This window comes from Harmonia axyridis, chromosome 2 (genome assembly GCF_914767665.1).
Source record: "Harmonia axyridis chromosome 2, icHarAxyr1.1, whole genome shotgun sequence".
In the NCBI taxonomy this organism is placed as follows: Eukaryota; Metazoa; Arthropoda; class Insecta; order Coleoptera; family Coccinellidae; genus Harmonia; species Harmonia axyridis.
The window spans coordinates 52,660,124-52,682,311 of record NC_059502.1 but is presented as its reverse complement, the minus strand read 5'-3'; the positions used below and the strand labels follow the sequence as shown (position 1 = coordinate 52,682,311).

General features: G+C 33.6%; 2 protein-coding genes across 2 annotated transcripts; both read left to right on the top strand.

The window, feature by feature from the left end:
• Window positions 1-3,692: 3,692 nt before the first annotated feature.
• On the top strand, window positions 3,693-5,105 carry LOC123673413 (craniofacial development protein 2-like). Its single transcript, XM_045607897.1, has 2 exons — window positions 3,693-4,604; window positions 4,668-5,105. Exons 1-2 carry the CDS (start codon window positions 3,693-3,695, stop codon window positions 5,103-5,105), a joined length of 1,350 nt encoding a protein of 449 aa, XP_045463853.1.
• Window positions 5,106-6,202: 1,097 nt separating this feature from the next.
• Window positions 6,203-21,937, top strand: LOC123673412. The gene is made up of 2 exons (XM_045607896.1): window positions 6,203-6,498; window positions 18,868-21,937. The coding sequence occupies exons 1-2, from the start codon at window positions 6,203-6,205 to the stop codon at window positions 21,935-21,937; spliced, it is 3,366 nt and encodes a 1,121-aa protein (XP_045463852.1).
• The last annotated feature ends 251 nt before the right edge of the window (window positions 21,938-22,188 follow it).

Below are 22,188 nucleotides of genomic sequence, written 5' to 3'. Positions count from 1 at the left end.
GATTGGCTTGGTTTCTACTTGTTCGAAATTCATTTTAAATCGAAAATTAAATGACAGTCATTATATTTCATCTTTTTTTTTCGTATTCCTGGTACTGTATGCATAATGGAAACTGTTTTGGAGGAAGCCAACCTTATGGTCATCAATATACATACCGGGTGTAATAGGATCATGGTACACACCCCTTATCTCCCTTAAAATTGAAGGTTATAGATTGAAATTTAGGATAATAATAATAATAATAATAGGTATTTATTTCCAGAATTGTATGTACATTACAAAATGATAAAAACAAGTCACAAATTCCTTACAAAAAAATAAATCAATGAACTAATATATCTATGATATTTTTACATGACAAAAGACTATAAATTCATTTAAAGAATATGGTTCACATTTAATTAACAGTTCGAATAATTGTCTCTTGAAGAGTTTAATTTCTTTAATTGATCTTATTTTTCTAGGTAAATGATTGAACAGTTTCATACTGATTTAGTAATTATTACGCTCTGTACTCGTTAGTCTGTGAATAGGTAATAGATATTCAATCATTATCCTGGTAGGATTCACATTTTTACAATCCTGAAAATAGGAATTGTTCTCAAACAAAAATAACAAGAGTTTATAGATATATAAACCAGGGGAAATTTAATGAAGGAAACATCACTCTTAAATTAAATTTCCCTGTTGGTTTCTTCTTTATTATCTTCTTCATTTTCCTCTTCACTTTCAACACTTTCTTCATCTTCTTCATATTCTTCATCACTGTCCATCTTGTCGAAACGATGTATATTGACATTCTGCCAATTTGTATCGAAGATAGTGAAGGTACCTTCGAAAATTAACGTTGTCCTACACATCGGACAACATTTGGAAGAACTGGAGCACCACCTGTCGATGCATTCTTTGTGAAAACAATGCCTGCAATCGGTTAGGTACAGTTCTCCAGTCAACCTACTCAGACATACGCTGCAGTCTTCCTCAAAAGTTATACCCCTAGGAAAAAAAAGTACATATTAATTCGCTGTTTGATAGGTACAATATGGTTATCGTTCATTTCATACACATATATTGAACAAAAATTTCTTTATAAAAATGCAACATTCAGAAACTGAAGATAACATTCGATTATATTGTTTCAAAAATAATTAAAGAAAACAATGATGTAAAAGCATTACCTTTCTGTACAGTCGTTGTACAACTTTTCGAAACTGAACTCATATAAATGATCCAAAGACATCTTTTTAGCTTTAAAATTATCTGTTCTGTACTTCACCACTGTTGAACTGATACTAAGCTAGTAAGCGTACCAACACACTTAAGTACTCAAATACGTCAGGCGCGGATCCAGGACCCACTTTTGGGGGGGGGGGGGAAATTCTAGATTCTTCCGCCATTTTGGGACGTCATTTTTTTTTGCCGTTCATTAATATGGGTTTTCACAAAATGCATTGAAGGTGGAATGAATAGAATAAAAAATGTCCCCATTCATTTACTTGTATTTTCACATTATATGAAGTAACAAAGTGTATTAATTACATATCGATATTTATTTTGAAGTATCAAACTACTCAAACTGATTTCGTTCTTTAGTTGAACGTTTCGAAATTCAATCTAAACAATGTGAAAAGAGAATATGATTTTTATTTTCGTTCAATTATATCTGATTTATTTTATCACTTTGGTAAAAATAAATATTTCAAAAAAGGGTTAAACTGTCGTTTCTTATTTGTTGCCAGATACATTCCAAGAATTATTCATCTGATAATACATTAGATAGTTAAAATTTTCAGAATGGCCGTCAACCTCATTAGGTAAGTCATTATAAATAATACAAATAAATATTTTAAATGTACCTACACTCATTAAGAGTACCTAAGTCAAACTTTTGTTGGTTATCTGATGATGTCACGTTCATTAAACCATTATTTAACTTTCTAATAGATAACAGAGGTATCCATAAGAATTTGTGAATAAACTAAATTAGGTCCTGATATCAGCAACTAAATTCTTATTGTTCAGGGGTCAGTGATAAATAAATACCACGAAAAAAAAATTATAAAACAAATAAACATTTTAAAAAAACTTCAAGAAAAGCGTCTAACTTTTTCTGCTTATCTGATCACGTTATGGTCATTAAAGCATTATTTAATTATTTACTGATAGATAGTTGAATAATTCTCATACTTTCTTCTTAAAGTTATTCAACTATCTGTTTGTAATTAAAAAATGGATTAATAATTTTTTATGCATGATGTTATCAGATAAGTCACTATTGTTTGATGACTTCTTACAAGTTTTTTAAAATGTTTATTTGTCAAGCTATTATGGCTCATGAAATGGCATTTAATAATAACTTACTAATAGATGGCTGTAATTCGCTGTTTGAAAGGTACAATATGGTTATTTTCATTTCAAACACATATATGTATATCTAAATACATATTAGACATTCGAATAAAATTTTTTCCTTTTCAAATTACTCGATTGATCCTAGATAAATTTTTTCGATGAAAAGCTACAATGAGTTGTATTATTTACTTCTTGTCACAAATTTCATAGTTTTTATATTTCTCCTCAATGAAAAAGGTCACAGACATAGACAAGATAATTGTCTTGAGTCTGAATGAAAAAAACCAACAATAAAACAATCATTTATCTTTTCAGAGGCAATTACGAATTTCTTGTATAAACGACCTCAAACTGTCTTTGGATTATTATTGGATTTCGTGTTTAAACACCAAATCTTGCGTGCTTCAGGTAATTATCAAAAACTGACTGCACATATTTCAACCATCTTCAATCAAATAGACCGATAGTAGGAGAAGCTCACACGCGAATCAGCTCAAAAAAAACAGTAGGAGTGGCCTTTATCTGTGACTTCAAGGCTGTGAAAATTTTTGATTTACTTCTCGGAAAACAATTTTTTCATTTTGTTATATTTTATCCTAATTCTAAATAATACTGTGGATTGGCTTGGTTTCTACTTGTTCGAAATTCATTTTAAATCGAAAATTAAATGACAGTCATTATATTTCATCTTTTTTTTTCGTATTCCTGGTACTGTATGCATAATGGAAACTGTTTTGGAGGAAGCTAACCTTATGGTCATCAATATACATACCGGGTGTAATAGGATCATGGTACACACCCCTTATCTCCCTTAAATTTGAAGGTTATAGATTGAAATTTAGGATAATAATAATAATAATAATAGGTATTTATTTCCAGAATTGTATGTACATTACAAAATGATAAAAACAAGTCACAAATTCCTTACAAAAAAATAAATCAATGAACTAATATATCTATGATATTTGTACATGACAAAAGACTATAAATTCATTTAAAGAATATGGTTCACATTTAATTAACAGTTCGAATAATTGTCTCTTGAAGAGTTTAATTTCTTTAATTGATCTTATTTTTCTAGGTAAATGATTGAACAGTTTCATACTGATTTAGTAATTATTACGCTCTGTACTCGTTAGTCTGTGAATAGGTGATATTCAATCATTATCCTGGTAGGATTCACATTTTTACAATCCTGAAAAGTACTGTTGAGTACCGTTGATTACTATTGGTTGAGAATCAGACACTAAGCGGCGTGGTTGAAACAACTGAAGCGGTGCTTACACAGCGATGAGGAAAGCAAGGGGAAACTACCTCATTAAGACTCCCTAGAAATCGTCATGGCTCAGAGAAATGACAGTCAACAGTTCACTAATCATGGTTTTCGGATGCCAAGATTCGGCAGGGGAAGAGATGACATAAACAGCAGGGCTTCCCAGGTCGTCAACTGTTTGTTGAAAATATACAAATCAACTCTTAAAATTGCGACATGGAACGTAAGAAGTATGTACGAGCCTGGAAAGTTAAGAAACATAGAGCAGGAGATGGTGCGACTAAAGATTGATGTTGTTGGAATAAGTGACACAAGATGGATTGGTTCGGGTGAACTTAGTACAGAAAATGGACGAGTTTACTACTCTGGCAATGATGACACTCAACACCGCTATGGAGTGGCCGTAATTCTTGACAGAAACGTAGTAAAATCAGTAACAGGCTTCATACCAATGTCCGAAAGAGTTATGTTGCTACAACTGATGACAACTCACGGAAAACTAAACCTAATACAAATTTATGCTCCTACAGCTGACAAAAACGAAGAAGAGTTAGAAAACTTTTATAGTGACCTTCAAAAGACATTACGACTAACTGCATCTAGAGATATAACAGTAGTTATGGGTGATTTTAATGCTAAAATCGGCGAAGGAAGATGTGACTCTACAGTAGGGCAGTACGGACTTGGTGTACGCAACGAGAGGGGCGATCGTCTTGTTGAATTCTGTCAAGAAAATAATCTTGTGGTAACGAATACGTTTTTCAAACTTCCCAAGAGACGTCTGTATACATGGAAATCACCAGCTGACAAAGACAACAACATCGTCAGAAATCAGATCGATTACATCCTAATAAAACACAGATATCGAAACGCAATAAAAACGGTAAAAGCTTACCCTGGTGCGGACGTATCATCTGATCATAATCCTCTTATTGCTAGGTTTCAGTTACAGCTAAAAAAGATGCAAAACAAGCATAAAGTTGATAAACTAGACATAGAGAAACTAAAATGAGAAGAAATCAGAGAAAAACTTAAACAACAGATCAACGCAAACTTAGAAAAAGCCACCACCAAATCTCAGCAAAATGAGGAAAGCGCAGAACAACAATGGCAGTTCCTTGAAACAGCACTTATAGAACCAAGTAAAAAGGAACTTATAACAAGCAAACATAAGAAAGAAGATTGGATGACAGACGGAATCTTGGAGTTAATGGATGAAAGAAGAAGATGCAAGTCAAATAACAACATTCGATACAAGCAGCTACAAATCCAAATAAGGCGAAAAATAAGAGAAGCAAAAGAAACATACTTCTCTGATAAATGTAAGGAGATAGAAGATTTACAAAACAAGTATGACAACTTTAATCTAAACAAGAAGGTCAAAGAGCTCGCGGGAATGAATAAAAGAAATACTTCAAATATACTCCTCGACAAAGAAGGAAATATCATAATGGAAACTGAACAAAAACTAGAGCGATGAAAGGAATACATAGAGGAATTGGAATGGAATGAAAAATACCCCTTCAGAACATCAAGATGGAGATGTGGGACCTGAAATAACTAAGTGCGAGGTTGAACATGCACTGGAATCCATGAAAAATAAGAAATCTGCAGGCCCAGACGAGATACCAAGTGAGTTACTTAAATTAATTAACGACAAAAACATGGATATTTTGGTGAGTTCATACAACACAATTTACAATACAGGAATTATACCAAAGGAAATGTTAACATCAACATTCATATGTCTACCGAAAAAAGTTAATGCCAGAGAATGCAGCGACTACCGAACCATAAGCTTAATGTCACATACATTAAAAATTCTCCTTAAAATTATACATACCAGAATACGTTCCAAACTAGAACTGGATATAAGTGAGAGTCAATTTGGCTTCCGAAATGGGGTTGGCACAAGAGAGGCATTGTTTTCTCTCAATGTGTTGACTCAGAGATGCCTGGATGTTAATCGCGACCTCTATATCTGCTTTATAGACTATAATAAAGCTTTTGATAAGGTAAAACACGACCAACTTATAGACCTTCTTAAGAACAAAAACCTGGACAAACAAGATGTAAGATTAATTTCAAATCTGTATTACAACCAACGGGCCACAGTAAAAAATGGGCAGGAAAGATCTGAGGAAGTGGAAATAAAGAGAGGAGTCAGGCAAGGTTGCATACTGTCGCCCTTGTTGTTTAATGCGTACTCGGAGCAAATTATACTAGAAGCCTTGGAAGGTGAGACAGCTGGTATAAAGGTGAATGGAGTCTTGATCAACAACATCAGATATGCTGACGATACCGTAATAATAGCTGACTGTCTGAAGGATTTAGAGAGAGTTATGGACAAGATATTAAGATGTAGCGGGAAGTACGGACTTTCTCTTAATGTCAAAAAAAACCAAGTTCATGAAAATCAGCAAGAACAATGACACAAACGAAATACTGCTGGTTGGAGGTCAGCAGGTCGAAAGAGTAAAAAGATACACTTACTTAGGAACACTTATAACAGAAAACAATGACTATACCGCAGAAATAAAAACTAGAATAGAAAAAACTCGTTCCAACTTTATAAGAATGAAAAAAGTCCTGTGCAGCAAGGATCTGACATTGCATCTCAAACTGCGATTGGCAAAATGCTATGTACACAGTGTGCTCTATTATGGGGTTGAAGCATGGACGCTAAATGCAGATGCAATGAGGCGTCTTAACTCTTTCGAGATGTGGACCTACCGAAGAATTCTGAGAGTTTCGTGGAAGGATCGTATCACCAACATCGAGGTGCTAAGAAGAATCGGTAGAGAAAAAGAAGTTGAACGTACCATCAAGGAGAGAAAGTTACAATATTTGGGACACATAATGGGAGGCGAGAAGTACAATATCTTACGATTAATAATGCAGGGGAAAATAGAAGGCAAAAGAGGCGTAGGAAGAAGACGAATCTCATGGCTGAGAAATCTGAGAGAGTGGTTTGGATGCAGCTCAAAACATCTCTTTAGAGCCGCTGTCTCCAAAGTCAAGATAGCTATGATGGTTGCCGACATCCGCCGCGGATATGGCACTTGAAGAAGAAGAAGAAGAAAATAGGAATTGTTCTCAAACAAAAATAACAAGAGTTTATAGATATATAAACCAGGGGAAATTTAATGAAGGAAACATCACTCTTCAATTAAATTTCCCTGTTGGTTTCTTCTTTATTATCTTCTTCATTTTCCTCTTCACTTTCAACACTTTCTTCATCTTCTTCATATTCTTCATCACTGTCCATCTTGTCGAAACGATGTATATTGACATTCTGCCAATTTGTATCGAAGATAGTGAAGGTACCTTCGAAAATTAACGTTGTCCTACACATCGGACAACATTTGGAAGAACTGGAGCACCACCTGTCGATGCATTCTTTGTGAAAACAATGCCTGCAATCGGTTAGGTACAGTTCTCCAGTCAACCTACTCAGACATACGCTGCAGTCTTCCTCAAAAGTTATACCCCTAGGAAAAAAAAGTACATATTAATTCGCTGTTTGATAGGTACAATATGGTTATCGTTCATTTCATACACATATATTGAACAAAAATTTCTTTATAAAAATGCAACATTCAGAAACTGAAGATAACATTCGATTATATTGTTTCAAAAATAATTAAAGAAAACAATGATGTAAAAGCATTACCTTTCTGTACAGTCGTTGTACAACTTTTCGAAACTGAACTCATATAAATGATCCAAAGACATCTTTTTAGCTTTAAAATTATCTGTTCTGTACTTCACCACTGTTGAACTGATACTAAGCTAGTAAGCGTACCAACACACTTAAGTACTCAAATACGTCAGGCGCGGATCCAGGACCCACTTTTGGGGGGGGGGGGAAATTCTAGATTCTTCCGCCATTTTGGGACGTCATTTTTTTTTGCCGTTCATTAATATGGGTTTTCACAAAATGCATTGAAGGTGGAATGAATAGAATAAAAAATGTCCCCATTCATTTACTTGTATTTTCACATTATATGAAGTAACAAAGTGTATTAATTACATATCGATATTTATTTTGAAGTATCAAACTACTCAAACTGATTTCGTTCTTTAGTTGAACGTTTCGAAATTCAATCTAAACAATGTGAAAAGAGAATATGATTTTTATTTTCGTTCAATTATATCTGATTTATTTTATCACCTTGGTAAAAATAAATATTTCAAAAAAGGGTTAAACTGTCGTTTCTTATTTGTTGACAGATACATTCCAAGAATTATTCATCTGATAATACATTAGATAGTTAAAATTTTCAGAATGGCCGTCAACCTCATTAGGTAAGTCATTATAAATATGACAAATAAATATTTTAAATGTACCTACACTCATTAAGAGTACCTAAGTCAAACTTTTGTTGGTTATCTGATGATGCCACGTTCATTAAACCATTATTTAACTTTCTAATAGATAACAGAGGTATCCATAAGAATTTGTGAATAAACTAAATTAGGTCCTGATATCAGCAACTAAATTCTTATTGTTCAGGGGTCAGTGATAAATAAATACCACGAAAAAAAAATTATAAAACAAATAAACATTTTAAAAAAACTTCAAGAAAAGCGTCTAACTTTTTCTGCTTATCTGATCACGTTATGGTCATTAAAGCATTATTTAATTATTTACTGATAGATAGTTGAATAATTCTCATACTTTCTTCTTAAAGTTATTCAACTATCTGTTTGTAATTAAAAAATGGATTAATAATTTTTTATGCATGATGTTATCAGATAAGTCACTATTGTTTGATGACTTCTTACAAGTTTTTTAAAATGTTTATTTGTCAAGCTATTATGGCTCATGAAATGGCATTTAATAATAACTTACTAATAGATGGCTGTAATTCGCTGTTTGAAAGGTACAATATGGTTATTTTCATTTCAAACACATATATGTATATCTAAATACATATTAGACATTCGAATAAAATTTTTTCCTTTTCAAATTACTCGATTGATCCTAGATAAATTTTTCCGATGAAAAGCTACAATGAGTTGTATTATTTACTTCTTGTCACAAATTTCATAGTTTTTATATTTCTCCTCAATGAAAAAGGTCACAGACATAGACAAGATAATTGTCTTGAGTCTGAATGAAAAAAACCAACAATAAAACAATCATTTATCTTTTCAGAGGCAATTACGAATTTCTTGTATAAACGACCTCAAACTGTCTTTGGATTATTATTGGATTTCGTGTTTAAACACCAAATCTTGCGTGCTTCAGGTAATTATCAAAAACTGACTGCACATATTTCAACCATCTTCAATCAAATAGACCGATAGTAGGAGAAGCTCACACGCGAATCAGCTCAAAAAAAACAGTAGGAGTGGCCTTTATCTGTGACTTCAAGGCTGTGAAAATTTTTGATTTACTTCTCGGAAAACAATTTTTTCATTTTGTTATATTTTATCCTAATTCTAAATAATACTGTGGATTGGCTTGGTTTCTACTTGTTCGAAATTCATTTTAAATCGAAAATTAAATGACAGTCATTATATTTCATCTTTTTTTTTCGTATTCCTGGTACTGTATGTGTTCTAGCCCTTTTTAAGTTATTATGATTTTAGTTTTGGCAACGTCGCGCATTCTGGGAATTCGAGACGTATGTATTGTCAGATTAAGAAAATAAGATGTATCGGCGGTCGGAAAGAATAGTTAAAGGTTTTTAGTAAAAGTTTTCGGTGTTTAATATAACGGTTTTGGTATAATTAACGGACATTTTAAATATATTAGGATTACAGTTCATTAGAAGGTCAGTTTGCATTGTATAAGTCCCATTTTGTTCCATTTCAATCCTTTACCCTGTTCCTTTACTTCCTTATACAGTGCGGTGCTGTGTGGAATAGCAGAGAGCAGTTTATATTGGTAAGACAATTTATAACATCATTTTATTGGTTCAAATATAGGGAAAATGCAACATTTTTTGGTTCTTCGAGCACGGGTTTTTTGAACTTTAATTCAAGTTTCGGTTACATTTATTTTAGTTTATATCGGTATACGGAGTTTCGGAACTCATTTTCATTTCATTCCTAATTGTATTCGGAAATATTAATTCAGTTTATTTTGTTCGTTTATACGGTATTGAGCGAAGTAAAAACGTGCGGTAGTTTTTGTATTTTTTCAGCGGTTATCAAATACGATTCGAGTCCCAGAGTAAGCCTTGTTGCCAAGCGTACACAAAAGTATTCAATTCACAGTTTAGATTCGCGGGGTTAGTTTTCGAGTATTCTGCGCACTTGACTTTCAACACAATGGGTGTAACGTCAACTGAACGGAAAATGAAGATGCTTATTGCTAATAAAGAATCTTTATTTTCGATACTGCAGAATTTATTGGATTTGTCAAAATCATTAACAAGTGAAGTAGCTAAAACTAAATTTTTAACAATGGTCAGTTCAATCAATTCAACAAAGAATGACCTACTGAATATAATAGATAATATAACAGAGCTCAGTTTTGAAATTAATGATGAGTTCGAACCAGACTTCAATATATTTAGAACCATTGATGAAATGTGTTGTCATATTCAATTTTCAGCGGCTAAATTGGAACGAGAACAAATTCAGAAAGATGTTTCTTCGGTTAATGTTGAACCTCAGGGAAGTTTGATACGTAATCTTCCTACACTACCGAAGATTGAATTGCCGGAATTTTCGGGAAATATTAGGGAATGGGAAACCTTTTATTCAATATTCAAGAGTTTGATACATGAAAATAAATTACTTACGGATACTGATAAAGTTAATTATTTAGTAGGTCGTTTGAAAGGATCTGCGTTGACTATTTGTTCTTCATTAGCTCCTACTGGAGAAAATTATGAAATCATCTGGAATTCGCTTGTGGAAAAATATCAGGATAAGCGCGCTCTTGCAACTAATTATCTACGCCAAATTTTAGAGTTCAAATCGATACAGGGTGAGTCATCTAAGGGTCTCAATATATTTTTGGAAAAATTTGATTGTGCGGTACAGGCTTTGAAAAAGCTTAAATTAGATGATATGTCGGACTTCATTTTAATGCATCAGGCCCTTTCTAAGCTTGATTCTGATACGGTGAGATCGTTTGAAATGACTATTAGGGGTAATGGAATACCTACCTATGAAAATTTGATTAAGTTTGTGAAGGAACAATCGAAAATTTTGGCTCTAAATCAGCAATCAACCATTAGTAGAGGTGATAGCTATAAAACTCGTAATTCGAAATCCTTTTTTGTACATCAAAATAATTCTTGTGTAGGAATGGATCGGTCGAATATATGTATTTTTTGTAATCGGAAAAATCATTCGTTGAGTAGATGTGATAAATTTAAACAACTGTCGCCATCTAAACGATATGCTACAGTACGGGATAACAACTGGTGTTACAATTGTTTATCGCCAAATCACGGGGTAAGAGACTGTCCTTCAGACAAATTATGTTCAGAGTGTTCCAGAAAACACCACTTCCTATTACATTTGGGACGTATACAGGGTGAACTGGAAAAATATCCAAATTCGAAATCGGATTCGAATACAAATACGTTGGTTTCAACAAATAACAATTTTTGTGCTACTGCTATGGGTGATCGGGATACTCATACGGTTTTATTGTCGACGGTTGTGGTAAATGTTTTGAACGGTTCGGGTAGTTTGAAGAAAGCTAGGTTTTTAGTAGATAGTGGCAGTCAAGTTAACCTACTTACTTATAGGTGTTGTAAGAAATTAGGATTGAAGTTTTCACAATGTTCAACGTCAATTCATGGGGTTGGATTCAGTTCAAATTCAATTAAAGGTTTTACAAGTATTATTGTTTCGTCTAGGTATGATTTTACTAAGAAATATTCTATTGAGGCATTTTTAGTAGATAAAATTACGGATAAACTTCCAATAGCCAAAATTGATCGCGGTGTTTTAAAGAATTTTGGAAATATACAATTGGCAGATGAAAAATTTGACGAACCGGCTGAAGTTGATGGCATTATGGGGGCGGATCTTTTCTCGATTATTGTGGGTAATTCGGTACCATCAGCATCGGGATCTCCAGTGGCGGTACAAACGGTATTTGGTCATATGATTATGGGAAAGGTTCGTAAATTAGAGTCAAAAGGGGAGTTCGGTGTATTCTTCAGTTTAAGGGAGGAGTGTCGGTTAAATGACTTGGTTTGTAAATTTTGGGAAATAGAACAAGTTCCAAAGAATATTTTACCGGACCAAGCAGAAGAAATATGCGAAAATTTGTTTTCTACATCTTTTAGTAGAGATTATGAGGGACGTTTCACGGTAGCGCTTCCTTTTAAGAATTCTCCGAACACTTTGGGTAATTCTAAGACAACGGCATTGATTCGGCTCTATTCATTAGAAAGAAGGTTGGCGAAATTTCCGGAGTTTCGTTTGAGTTCTAATGAGATAATGAAAGAAGCAATTCAGTTAGGATATATGCATTTGGTTGGGGATGAATATTTAAAAGATTCAGAACCTGCGTATTATATTCCTCATCATGCTATTGTTAAGCAAAATAGTTCGAGTACACCAATTCGTGTGGTTTTAGATGCTAATACATCATCCGATAATGATGTTTCGTTGAACGACATTTTACATGGTGGTCCAAAACTACAAACAGATTTATTTTCTTTATTGCTGAATTTTAGGTTGTTTCGAATAGCGATTACAGCGGATATTCGACGAATGTATCATCAAATAAAATTAGTTGATCATCAATGGAGGTTTCAAAGATTGCTTTGGCGTTTCAGTCCTGATGATCCGGTTCGGGTATTTGAATTCAATCGTTTAGTATTTGGGGTAAAATCAAGTCCATATTTGGCTCTTCGTACTATAAAGCAATTGATAAAAGAAAATGGATGTAGTTATCCTTTAGCAACGAAAATAGTTTCGACAGATGTTCACATAGATGATTTGGTTTGCAGCATTCCTTCCGAAGAGGAAGCGTTTAATTTGTATTCACAATCAGTGTCATTATCCGCAGAAGGAAAATTCGAGTTAGTTAAGTGGTCCTCTAACTCTTTCGATCTATTGAAGTTAATTCCTAATGATCAACAACTTGTAAATTCGGTAACAGTTGGAGCGGAGACAAAAACTGAGTGTTATGTGTCTGTTCGGAATGTAGCGAATGAATCGTTTTATACTCGGTTTTATACAATGTTTTCTAGAGTTTCGTCGTGGATTTCTATTTTGCGGATTACGGTTTGGTTACTTAGATTTTTGAAGAAGCCTCCCAAGAGAAAATTTATTATAGCAGATGATTTGAAAAAAGCGGAGATCGTATTGATAAAAATTGTTCAGAGTGAAGCATTTGGATCGGAAATAAGGTTATTGAATTCAGAAAAAGAGATCTATGGAAAATTACGCAAATTGACTCCCTTCATCCAAGATGGAGTACTCAGGGTTCGGGGACGATTAGAAAATTCTACGCTTAAGTTTAGTAGCCAACACCCTATTCTAGTTCCAAGCAAAGATCCTTTTACAGTAAAATTGATTCAATACTATCATAAAATAAATTTTCATACTGGTTCATTTCTTTTGGAAGCGTTGTTAAGACAAAAATATTGGATAGTGAGTGGTCGTAATGTTATACGACACCAGATACATTCCTGTTATCGTTGTTTTAGGGGAAAATCTAGAAATAATTATCCTTTGATAGTAAAATTGCCTGCTTCAAGGGTGAATTCTACTAAAGTGTCTTCTCAAACGGGGGTTGATTACCTTGGACCGTTCGAAATATCACTCGGTAAAAATAGAAAGACTCAAGTATATAAGGGATATGTTTGTTTGTTTATATGTATGAGCGTAAAAGCAGTTCATTTGGAAATCGTCAGTTCCTTATCTACAGATCATTTTTTGCAAGCCTTCAAACGGTTTCTATCTCGAAGGGGTACTTGTAATGCTCTGTATTCAGATAGGGGCACTAACTTTGTGGGTGCTAAAAAAGTTCTTCGCGAAATTAATGAATTTATTAATTCGGATCAATTTATAACTTCTTTTCAAAATGAATTATGTTTGAATGGTATTGAGTGGAATTTTAATACGGCCGGGGCACCCCACATGGGCGGCTTGTGGGAGAGCAACGTCAAATCGGCTAAGAATCTGATCTATAAGGTAATAGGTACTCAGATACTAACTTTTGAAGAGTTCAGCACTCTTCGGAACAAATGCTCAAATATTGAAGTTGGCACGGTTGTCAGATTAAAGTGTGAAAATTCGCCACCACTGCATTGGCCATTGGCGTTAATCACAGAGGTCCATCCCGGAAAAGATGGTATAGTTCGTAATGTAACGGTGAAAACGAGTGAAGGTACCTATACACGACCTGTAGTAAAGGTATGTCCTTTACCGACCCAGTAGTCAGAAGAGTTGACTACTATATATATATTTTTTGTTGGTAGGTTAGTTTTTGTTTCTTTTTTGGTGAATTTTTTTTATAGTGGATGATTTTGACAAGTTCATTATTGAAAGGTATTTGATTTCAAAGTGACTGAAATTGAGTTTTCAGGGCGGGGGGTATGTTCTAGCCCTTTTTAAGTTATTATGATTTTAGTTTTGGCAACGTCGCGCATTCTGGGAATTCGAGACGTATGTATTGTCAGATTAAGAAAATAAGATGTATCGGCGGTCGGAAAGAATAGTTAAAGGTTTTTAGTAAAAGTTTTCGGTGTTTAATATAACGGTTTTGGTATAATTAACGGACATTTTAAATATATTAGGATTACAGTTCATTAGAAGGTCAGTTTGCATTGTATAAGTCCCATTTTGTTCCATTTCAATCCTTTACCCTGTTCCTTTACTTCCTTATACAGTGCGGTGCTGTGTGGAATAGCAGAGAGCAGTTTATATTGGTAAGACAATTTATAACATCATTTTATTGGTTCAAATATAGGGAAAATGCAACAGTATGCATAATGGAAATTGTTTTGGAGGAAGCTAACCTTATGGTCATCAATATACATACCGGGTGTAATAGGATCATGGTACACACCCCTTATCTCCCTTAAATTTGAAGGTTATAGATTGAAATTTAGGATAATAATAATAATAATAATAGGTATTTATTTCCAGAATTGTATGTACATTACAAAATGATAAAAACAAGTCACAAATTCCTTACAAAAAAATAAATCAATGAACTAATATATCTATGATATTTGTACATGACAAAAGACTATAAATTCATTTAAAGAATATGGTTCACATTTAATTAACAGTTCGAATAATTGTCTCTTGAAGAGTTTAATTTCTTTAATTGATCTTATTTTTCTAGGTAAATGATTGAACAGTTTCATACTGATTTAGTAATTATTACGCTCTGTACTCGTTAGTCTGTGAATAGGTAATAGATATTCAATCATTATCCTGGTAGGATTCACATTTTTACAATCCTGAAAATAGGAATTGTTCTCAAACAAAAATAACAAGAGTTTATAGATATATAAACCAGGGGAAATTTAATGAAGGAAACATCACTCTTAAATTAAATTTCCCTGTTGGTTTCTTCTTTATTATCTTCTTCATTTTCCTCTTCACTTTCAACACTTTCTTCATCTTCTTCATATTCTTCATCACTGTCCATCTTGTCGAAACGATGTATATTGACATTCTGCCAATTTGTATCGAAGATAGTGAAGGTACCTTCGAAAATTAACGTTGTCCTACACATCGGACAACATTTGGAAGAACTGGAGCACCACCTGTCGATGCATTCTTTGTGAAAACAATGCCTGCAATCGGTTAGGTACAGTTCTCCAGTCAACCTACTCAGACATACGCTGCAGTCTTCCTCAAAAGTTATACCCCTAGGAAAAAAAAAGTACATATTAATTCGCTGTTTGATAGGTACAATATGGTTATCGTTCATTTCATACACATATATTGAACAAAAATTTCTTTATAAAAATGCAACATTCAGAAACTGAAGATAACATTCGATTATATTGTTTCAAAAATAATTAAAGAAAACAATGATGTAAAAGCATTACCTTTCTGTACAGTCGTTGTACAACTTTTCGAAACTGAACTCATATAAATGATCCAAAGACATCTTTTTAGCTTTAAAATTATCTGTTCTGTACTTCACCACTGTTGAACTGATACTAAGCTAGTAAGCGTACCAACACACTTAAGTACTCAAATACGTCAGGCGCGGATCCAGGACCCACTTTTGGGGGGGGGGAAAATTCTAGATTTTTCCGCCATTTTGGGACGTCATTTTTTTTTGCCGTTCATTAATATGGGTTTTCACAAAATGCATTGAAGGTGGAATGAATAGAATAAAAAATGTCCCCATTCATTTACTTGTATTTTCACATTATATGAAGTAACAAAGTGTATTAATTACATATCGATATTTATTTTGAAGTATCAAACTACTCAAACTGATTTCGTTCTTTAGTTGAACGTTTCGAAATTCAATCTAAACAATGTGAAAAGAGAATATGATTTTTATTTTCGTTCAATTATATCTGATTTATTTTATCACCTTGGTAAAAATAAATATTTCAAAAAAGGGTTAAACTGTCGTTTCTTATTTGTTGACAGATACATTCCAAGAATTATTCATCTGATAATACATTAGATAGTTAAAATTTTCAGAATGGCCGTCAACCTCATTAGGTAAGTCATTATAAATATGACAAATAAATATTTTAAATGTACCTACACTCATTAAGAGTACCTAAGTCAAACTGTTGTTGGTTATCTGATGATGCCACGTTCATTAAACCATTATTTAACTTTCTAATAGATAACAGAGGTATCCATAAGAATTTGTGAATAAACTAAATTAGGTCCTGATATCAGCAACTAAATTCTTATTGTTCAGGGGTCAGTGATAAATAAATACCACGAAAAAAAAATTATAAAACAAATAAACATTTTAAAAAAACTTCAAGAAAAGCGTCTAACTTTTTCTGCTTATCTGATCACGTTATGGTCATTAAAGCATTATTTAATTATTTACTGATAGATAGTTGAATAATTCTCATACTTTCTTCTTAAAGTTATTCAACTATCTGTTTGTAATTAAAAAATGGATTAATAATTTTTTATGCATGATGTTATCAGATAAGTCACTATTGTTTGATGACTTCTTACAAGTTTTTTAAAATGTTTATTTGTCAAGCTATTATGGCTCATGAAATGGCATTTAATAATAACTTACTAATAGATGGCTGTAATTCGCTGTTTGAAAGGTACAATATGGTTATTTTCATTTCAAACACATATATGTATATCTAAATACATATTAGACATTCGAATAAAATTTTTTCCTTTTCAAATTACTCGATTGATCCTAGATAAATTTTTCCGATGAAAAGCTACAATGAGTTGTATTATTTACTTCTTGTCACAAATTTCATAGTTTTTATATTGCTCCTCAATGAAAAAGGTCACAGACATAGACAAGATAATAGTCTTGAGTCTGAATGAAAAAAACCAACAATAAAACAATCATTTATCTTTTCAGAGGCAATTACGAATTTCTTGTATAAACGACCTCAAACTGTCTTTGGATTATTATTGGATTTCGTGTTTAAACACCAAATCTTGCGTGCTTCAGGTAATTATCAAAAACTGACTGCACATATTTCAACCATCTTCAATCAAATAGACCGATAGTAGGAGAAGCTCACACGCGAATCAGCTCAAAAAAAACAGTAGGAGTGGCCTTTATCTGTGACTTCAAGGCTGTGAAAATTTTTGATTTACTTCTCGGAAAACAATTTTTTCATTTTGTTATATTTTATCCTAATTCTAAATAATACTGTGGATTGGCTTGGTTTCTACTTGTTCGAAATTCATTTTAAATCGAAAATTAAATGACAGTCATTATATTTCATCTTTTTTTTTCGTATTCCTGGTACTGTATGCATAATGGAAACTGTTTTGGAGGAAGCTAACCTTATGGTCATCAATATACATACCGGGTGTAATAGGATCATGGTACACACCCCTTATATCCCTTAAATTTGAAGGTTATAGATTGAAATTTAGGATAATAATAATAATAATAATAGGTATTTATTTCCCGAATTGTATGTACATTACAAAATGATAAAAACAAGTCACAAATTCCTTACAAAAAAATAAATCAATGAACTAATATATCTATGATATTTGTACATGACAAAAGACTATAAATTCATTTAAAGAATATGGTTCACATTTAATTAACAGTTCGAATAATTGTCTCTTGAAGAGTTTAATTTCTTTAATTGATCTTATTTTTCTAGGTAAATGATTGAACAGTTTCATACTGATTTAGTAATTATGACGCTCTGTACTCGTTAGTCTGTGAATAGGTAATAGATATTCAATCATTATCCTGGTAGGATTCACATTTTTACAATCCTGAAAATAGGAATTGTTCTCAAACAAAAATAACAAGAGTTTATAGATATATAAACCAGGGGAAATTTAATGAAGGAAACATCACTCTTAAATTAAATTTCCCTGTTGGTTTCTTCTTTATTATCTTCTTCATTTTCCTCTTCACTTTCAACACTTTCTTCATCTTCTTCATATTCTTCATCACTGTCCATCTTGTCGAAACGATGTATATTGACATTCTGCCAATTTGTATCGAAGATAGTGAAGGTACCTTCGAAAATTAACGTTGTCCTACACATCGGACAACATTTGGAAGAACTGGAGCACCACCTGTCGATGCATTCTTTGTGAAAACAATGCCTGCAATCGGTTAGGTACAGTTCTCCAGTCAACCTACTCAGACATACGCTGCAGTCTTCCTCAAAAGTTATACCCCTAGGAAAAAAAAAGTACATATTAATTCGCTGTTTGATAGGTACAATATGGTTATCGTTCATTTCATACACATATATTGAACAAAAATTTCTTTATAAAAATGCAACATTCAGAAACTGAAGATAACATTCGATTATATTGTTTCAAAAATAATTAAAGAAAACAATGATGTAAAAGCATTACCTTTCTGTACAGTCGTTGTACAACTTTTCGAAACTGAACTCATATAAATGATCCAAAGACATCTTTTTAGCTTTAAAATTATCTGTTCTGTACTTCACCACTGTTGAACTGATACTAAGCTAGTAAGCGTACCAACACACTTAAGTACTCAAATACGTCAGGCGCGGATCCAGGACCCACTTTTGGGGGGGGGGGGAAATTCTAGATTCTTCCGCCATTTTGGGACGTCATTTTTTTTTGCCGTTCATTAATATGGGTTTTCACAACATGCATTGAAGGTGGAATGAAGGATTATCAGACCAGGATAACCTCATTCGTCTTGATAGAGCACTCAAGGGAAAAGCTAGGGAAACTGTTAAAGCTCTTCTAATATCTCCAAGCAATGTTTCAAGGATAATCAATATGCTCGAGATGAATTTTGGTAGACCTGAATGGATTGTTCTATCTCTCATGGAAAAAGTGAAGAAAATCAGCCCTGTAAAAGAAGACAGTTTGGAATCCTGTATTTTTTTCTCAAACGCAGTTACTAATATGGTGGTCACGATGAGAAATGTTAATTCTTCACTATATTTGTTCAATCCGGAAATGTTAGTGAATATTGTTGAAAAACTTCCCACCATACAAAAGTACAACTGGGGAAAATATAAATATCAGAAAGATTTACAGGGAATACCAACATCCCTTGAAGATTTTGCAAATTGGTACGAAGAAGAGGTAAATTCTATGGCTTCTACAAGTAATCCATTCCAGAGAAGTAAACACATGTCAAGGAAAGAAACAGTTAGTTTTTCAAAAAAGTCCGAGCCGAGAAAGGCAGAAAATTCCAAAGTTTGTGTATTTTGCCAGAGAACGAATCATAAAATAGAGGAATGTGGTGAATTCATAGAGAAGACTATACCAGAAAGAAGACAATCAGTTATGAATTTGAGATTATGTTTTCTATGTCTCCAATTGGGTCACATGGCTAATAAATGTTTCCTCAGAACGAGATGTGGTATAATGGGTTGTAAAGGAAAGCATAGCAGTCTTCTTCATCTGGCAAGAGATCCAAACAGCTCATATCCAACTTTACAAGATAAAACAGCAGCTTCGAGTGAATTTTGTGCGAAATTGAACGATGTGGATCAAAAAACTCTGCTGAGAATAGCACCAGTTATACTTCGTGGGCCTTATAATGAAATCAAGACATTTGCCTTATTCGATGAAGGCTCCACATGCTCGATGATGGATGAAAATTTAGCTATGAAATTGAACCTCTCTGGACCCATCGTTCCACTCCGTTTTCAATGGACAAATAACATTACCCATTTCGAGGATGAATCGAAAATGGTTGATGTTGATATTTCTGCCGACAGCAATAAACAAATCTTCTATAATCTGAAAAATTTGAGGACTGTTAAAAACTTGAGTATACCAAACCAGAAAATCAATGTAGATCTTTTGTCTCAGAATTTCCCACATTTGAACCGGAAAATTCTAGAGGCCGTGGAGAATGCAACTCCAGAAATTCTCATTGGCCAAGACAATTGCGGACTAATTATATCACGTCAGGTCATACAACCAAAAATGAATCAACCTATAATGTCCAAATCTAAATTAGGTTGGACTATTCATGGAGCACTCACTGATTCAACTGATGGAAATGAAATGAATCATGCAAATCTTTGTTGCCGACATATTGAAGATGATGAACTCCATCGTATGGTGAAAGATAGTTTCAAGTTAGAAGCTTTCGGAGTGAATGAAAAAATCATCAGCTCAGTAGAAGATCGCAAAGCACTTGAAATCATGAATAGCACAGCTAAAAGAATTGGTAACCGTTGGGAAATTGGACACCTTTGGAGAAATATGGATGTCGCATTTCCTGACAGCAAAGTAAACGCACTCAACCGTCTTTCCTGCATGGAGAGGAAAATGAAGAAAGATTGTGAATTCGCAAAGCAGTACCGTGAGAAGATCCAGGATTACATCAACAAGGGTTATGCAAGAAAATTAGAGTTAGAGGAGATTACAGAAAATCCGAGAAACTGGTTTTTACCACATTTTGCAGTGTGGAACGTCCATAAGCCCGGTAAAATTAGACTTGTCTTTGACGCTGCTGCAAGATCATTTGGATATAGCCTCAATGACTTTTTACTACAAGGTCCAGACTTTGTTCCTTCCTTGGTTTCCGTTTTATGGCGCTTTAGGCAGGGAAAAATTGCATTTAGTGGGGACATCAGGGAAATGTTTCACCAAGTGTTAATAAAAAAGGAAGATCGATGTGCTCAACGATTTCTTTGGCATGATGAAAATAACCTTGGTGGAATTCCGGATGTTTATGAAATGAATGTTATGATCTTCGGTGCCGTGTCTTCTCCATCCGTAGCCCAATTCATCAAGAACAGGAATGCTGAATGTTTCGAAGATAAATTCCCTGGAATAAGCAGAGCAATGAAGAGACAACATTATGTTGACGATTATTTGGATTCATGTAGCACATACGAGGAAGCTATTCAAAGAGTACGAGATGTAATTTATGTTCATAATCAAGCTGGTTTTGAAATGGTGAAATGGATTAGTAACTCCAAGAGGGTTCTAGAATCAATTCCAAAATGTCTTCGTGCTGAATCAGAAAAAAACATTAAAATTGATTCACAAGAAATCAAAAGAGTTCTTGGATTGTCTTGGTCTCCAGAAACTGACCAATTCATATATTCGCTGAACTTTCACAAAATTCCTATTGAAAAAACATCAGGATCAATAGCACCAACGAAACGGAAGGTCTTGCGGATCATCATGTCAATATTTGATCCTTTCGGGTTTTTGGCAACTTTGATCATAAAGGCGAATGTGTTTTGTGATGCGCGTGATAAGGCTTATTCCTATGTTGCTTACTTCAGAACAGAAGAAAAGGAGGATAATACTGAAACACATGTCTGCTTTGTTACTGCTGAGTATAAAGTTGCGCCATTGACTCATCAAATCATACCCAAATTAGAGCTACAAGGAGCAGTGTTGGCATGCAGACTATCCAAGAAAATATGGGAAGAAGTTGAACATAAAATTCGCGAAACACATTATTGGACTGATTCATTGGTGGTACTTAAACAAATAAGATCCCAGTCGAGAAGGTTTCCTATGTTCGTGTCATGTCGAATAGGAGAAATCCATGAAAATGCAGATGTTTTCCAGTGGCACTGGGATCCTTCTGAAGAAAATGTAGCAGATCAGGCTACCAAAGAATTGAAAAATATCGATCTTAAACAAGATGGAGATTGGTTTAGCGGACCATCGTTTTTGGGAAAACCAAGGAAATTATGGTATTGTGAGGGTGGCAAAAATTCAAACGAAGAAAGGCATTTATAAAAGACCTGTTACGAAGCTGTGCATCCTTCCGACCACTTAGTGAAGATTTAAGTTCTTCACAGGGGGGAGAAATGTTAAGGCCAAATTCATTTTTTAATTTGACAGACGAGTGAACAGGAAATCAAGGGAGTTTAGTTTTTTGATAGTTCTGAATTGTCAAGTTTTCAAATAAAAAAGTTATTGAAGAATTTCACATTTGAATTTACACCATTATTTAACTTTCTAATAGATAACAGAGGTATCCATAAGAA

Coding starts and splice junctions, on each gene's coding strand:
- LOC123673412 (XM_045607896.1), top strand. CDS start 6,203: ATGAAAAAAGTCCTGTGCAGCAAGGATCTGACATTGCATCTCAAACTG. Junction 6,499..18,867: donor CACATAATGGGAGGCGAGAA/GTACAATATCTT, acceptor CATGCATTGAAG/GTGGAATGAAGGATTATCAG.
- LOC123673413 (XM_045607897.1), top strand. CDS start 3,693: ATGGCTCAGAGAAATGACAGTCAACAGTTCACTAATCATGGTTTTCGG. Junction 4,605..4,667: donor AGATGCAAAACAAGCATAAA/GTTGATAAACTA, acceptor CTTAAACAACAG/ATCAACGCAAACTTAGAAAA.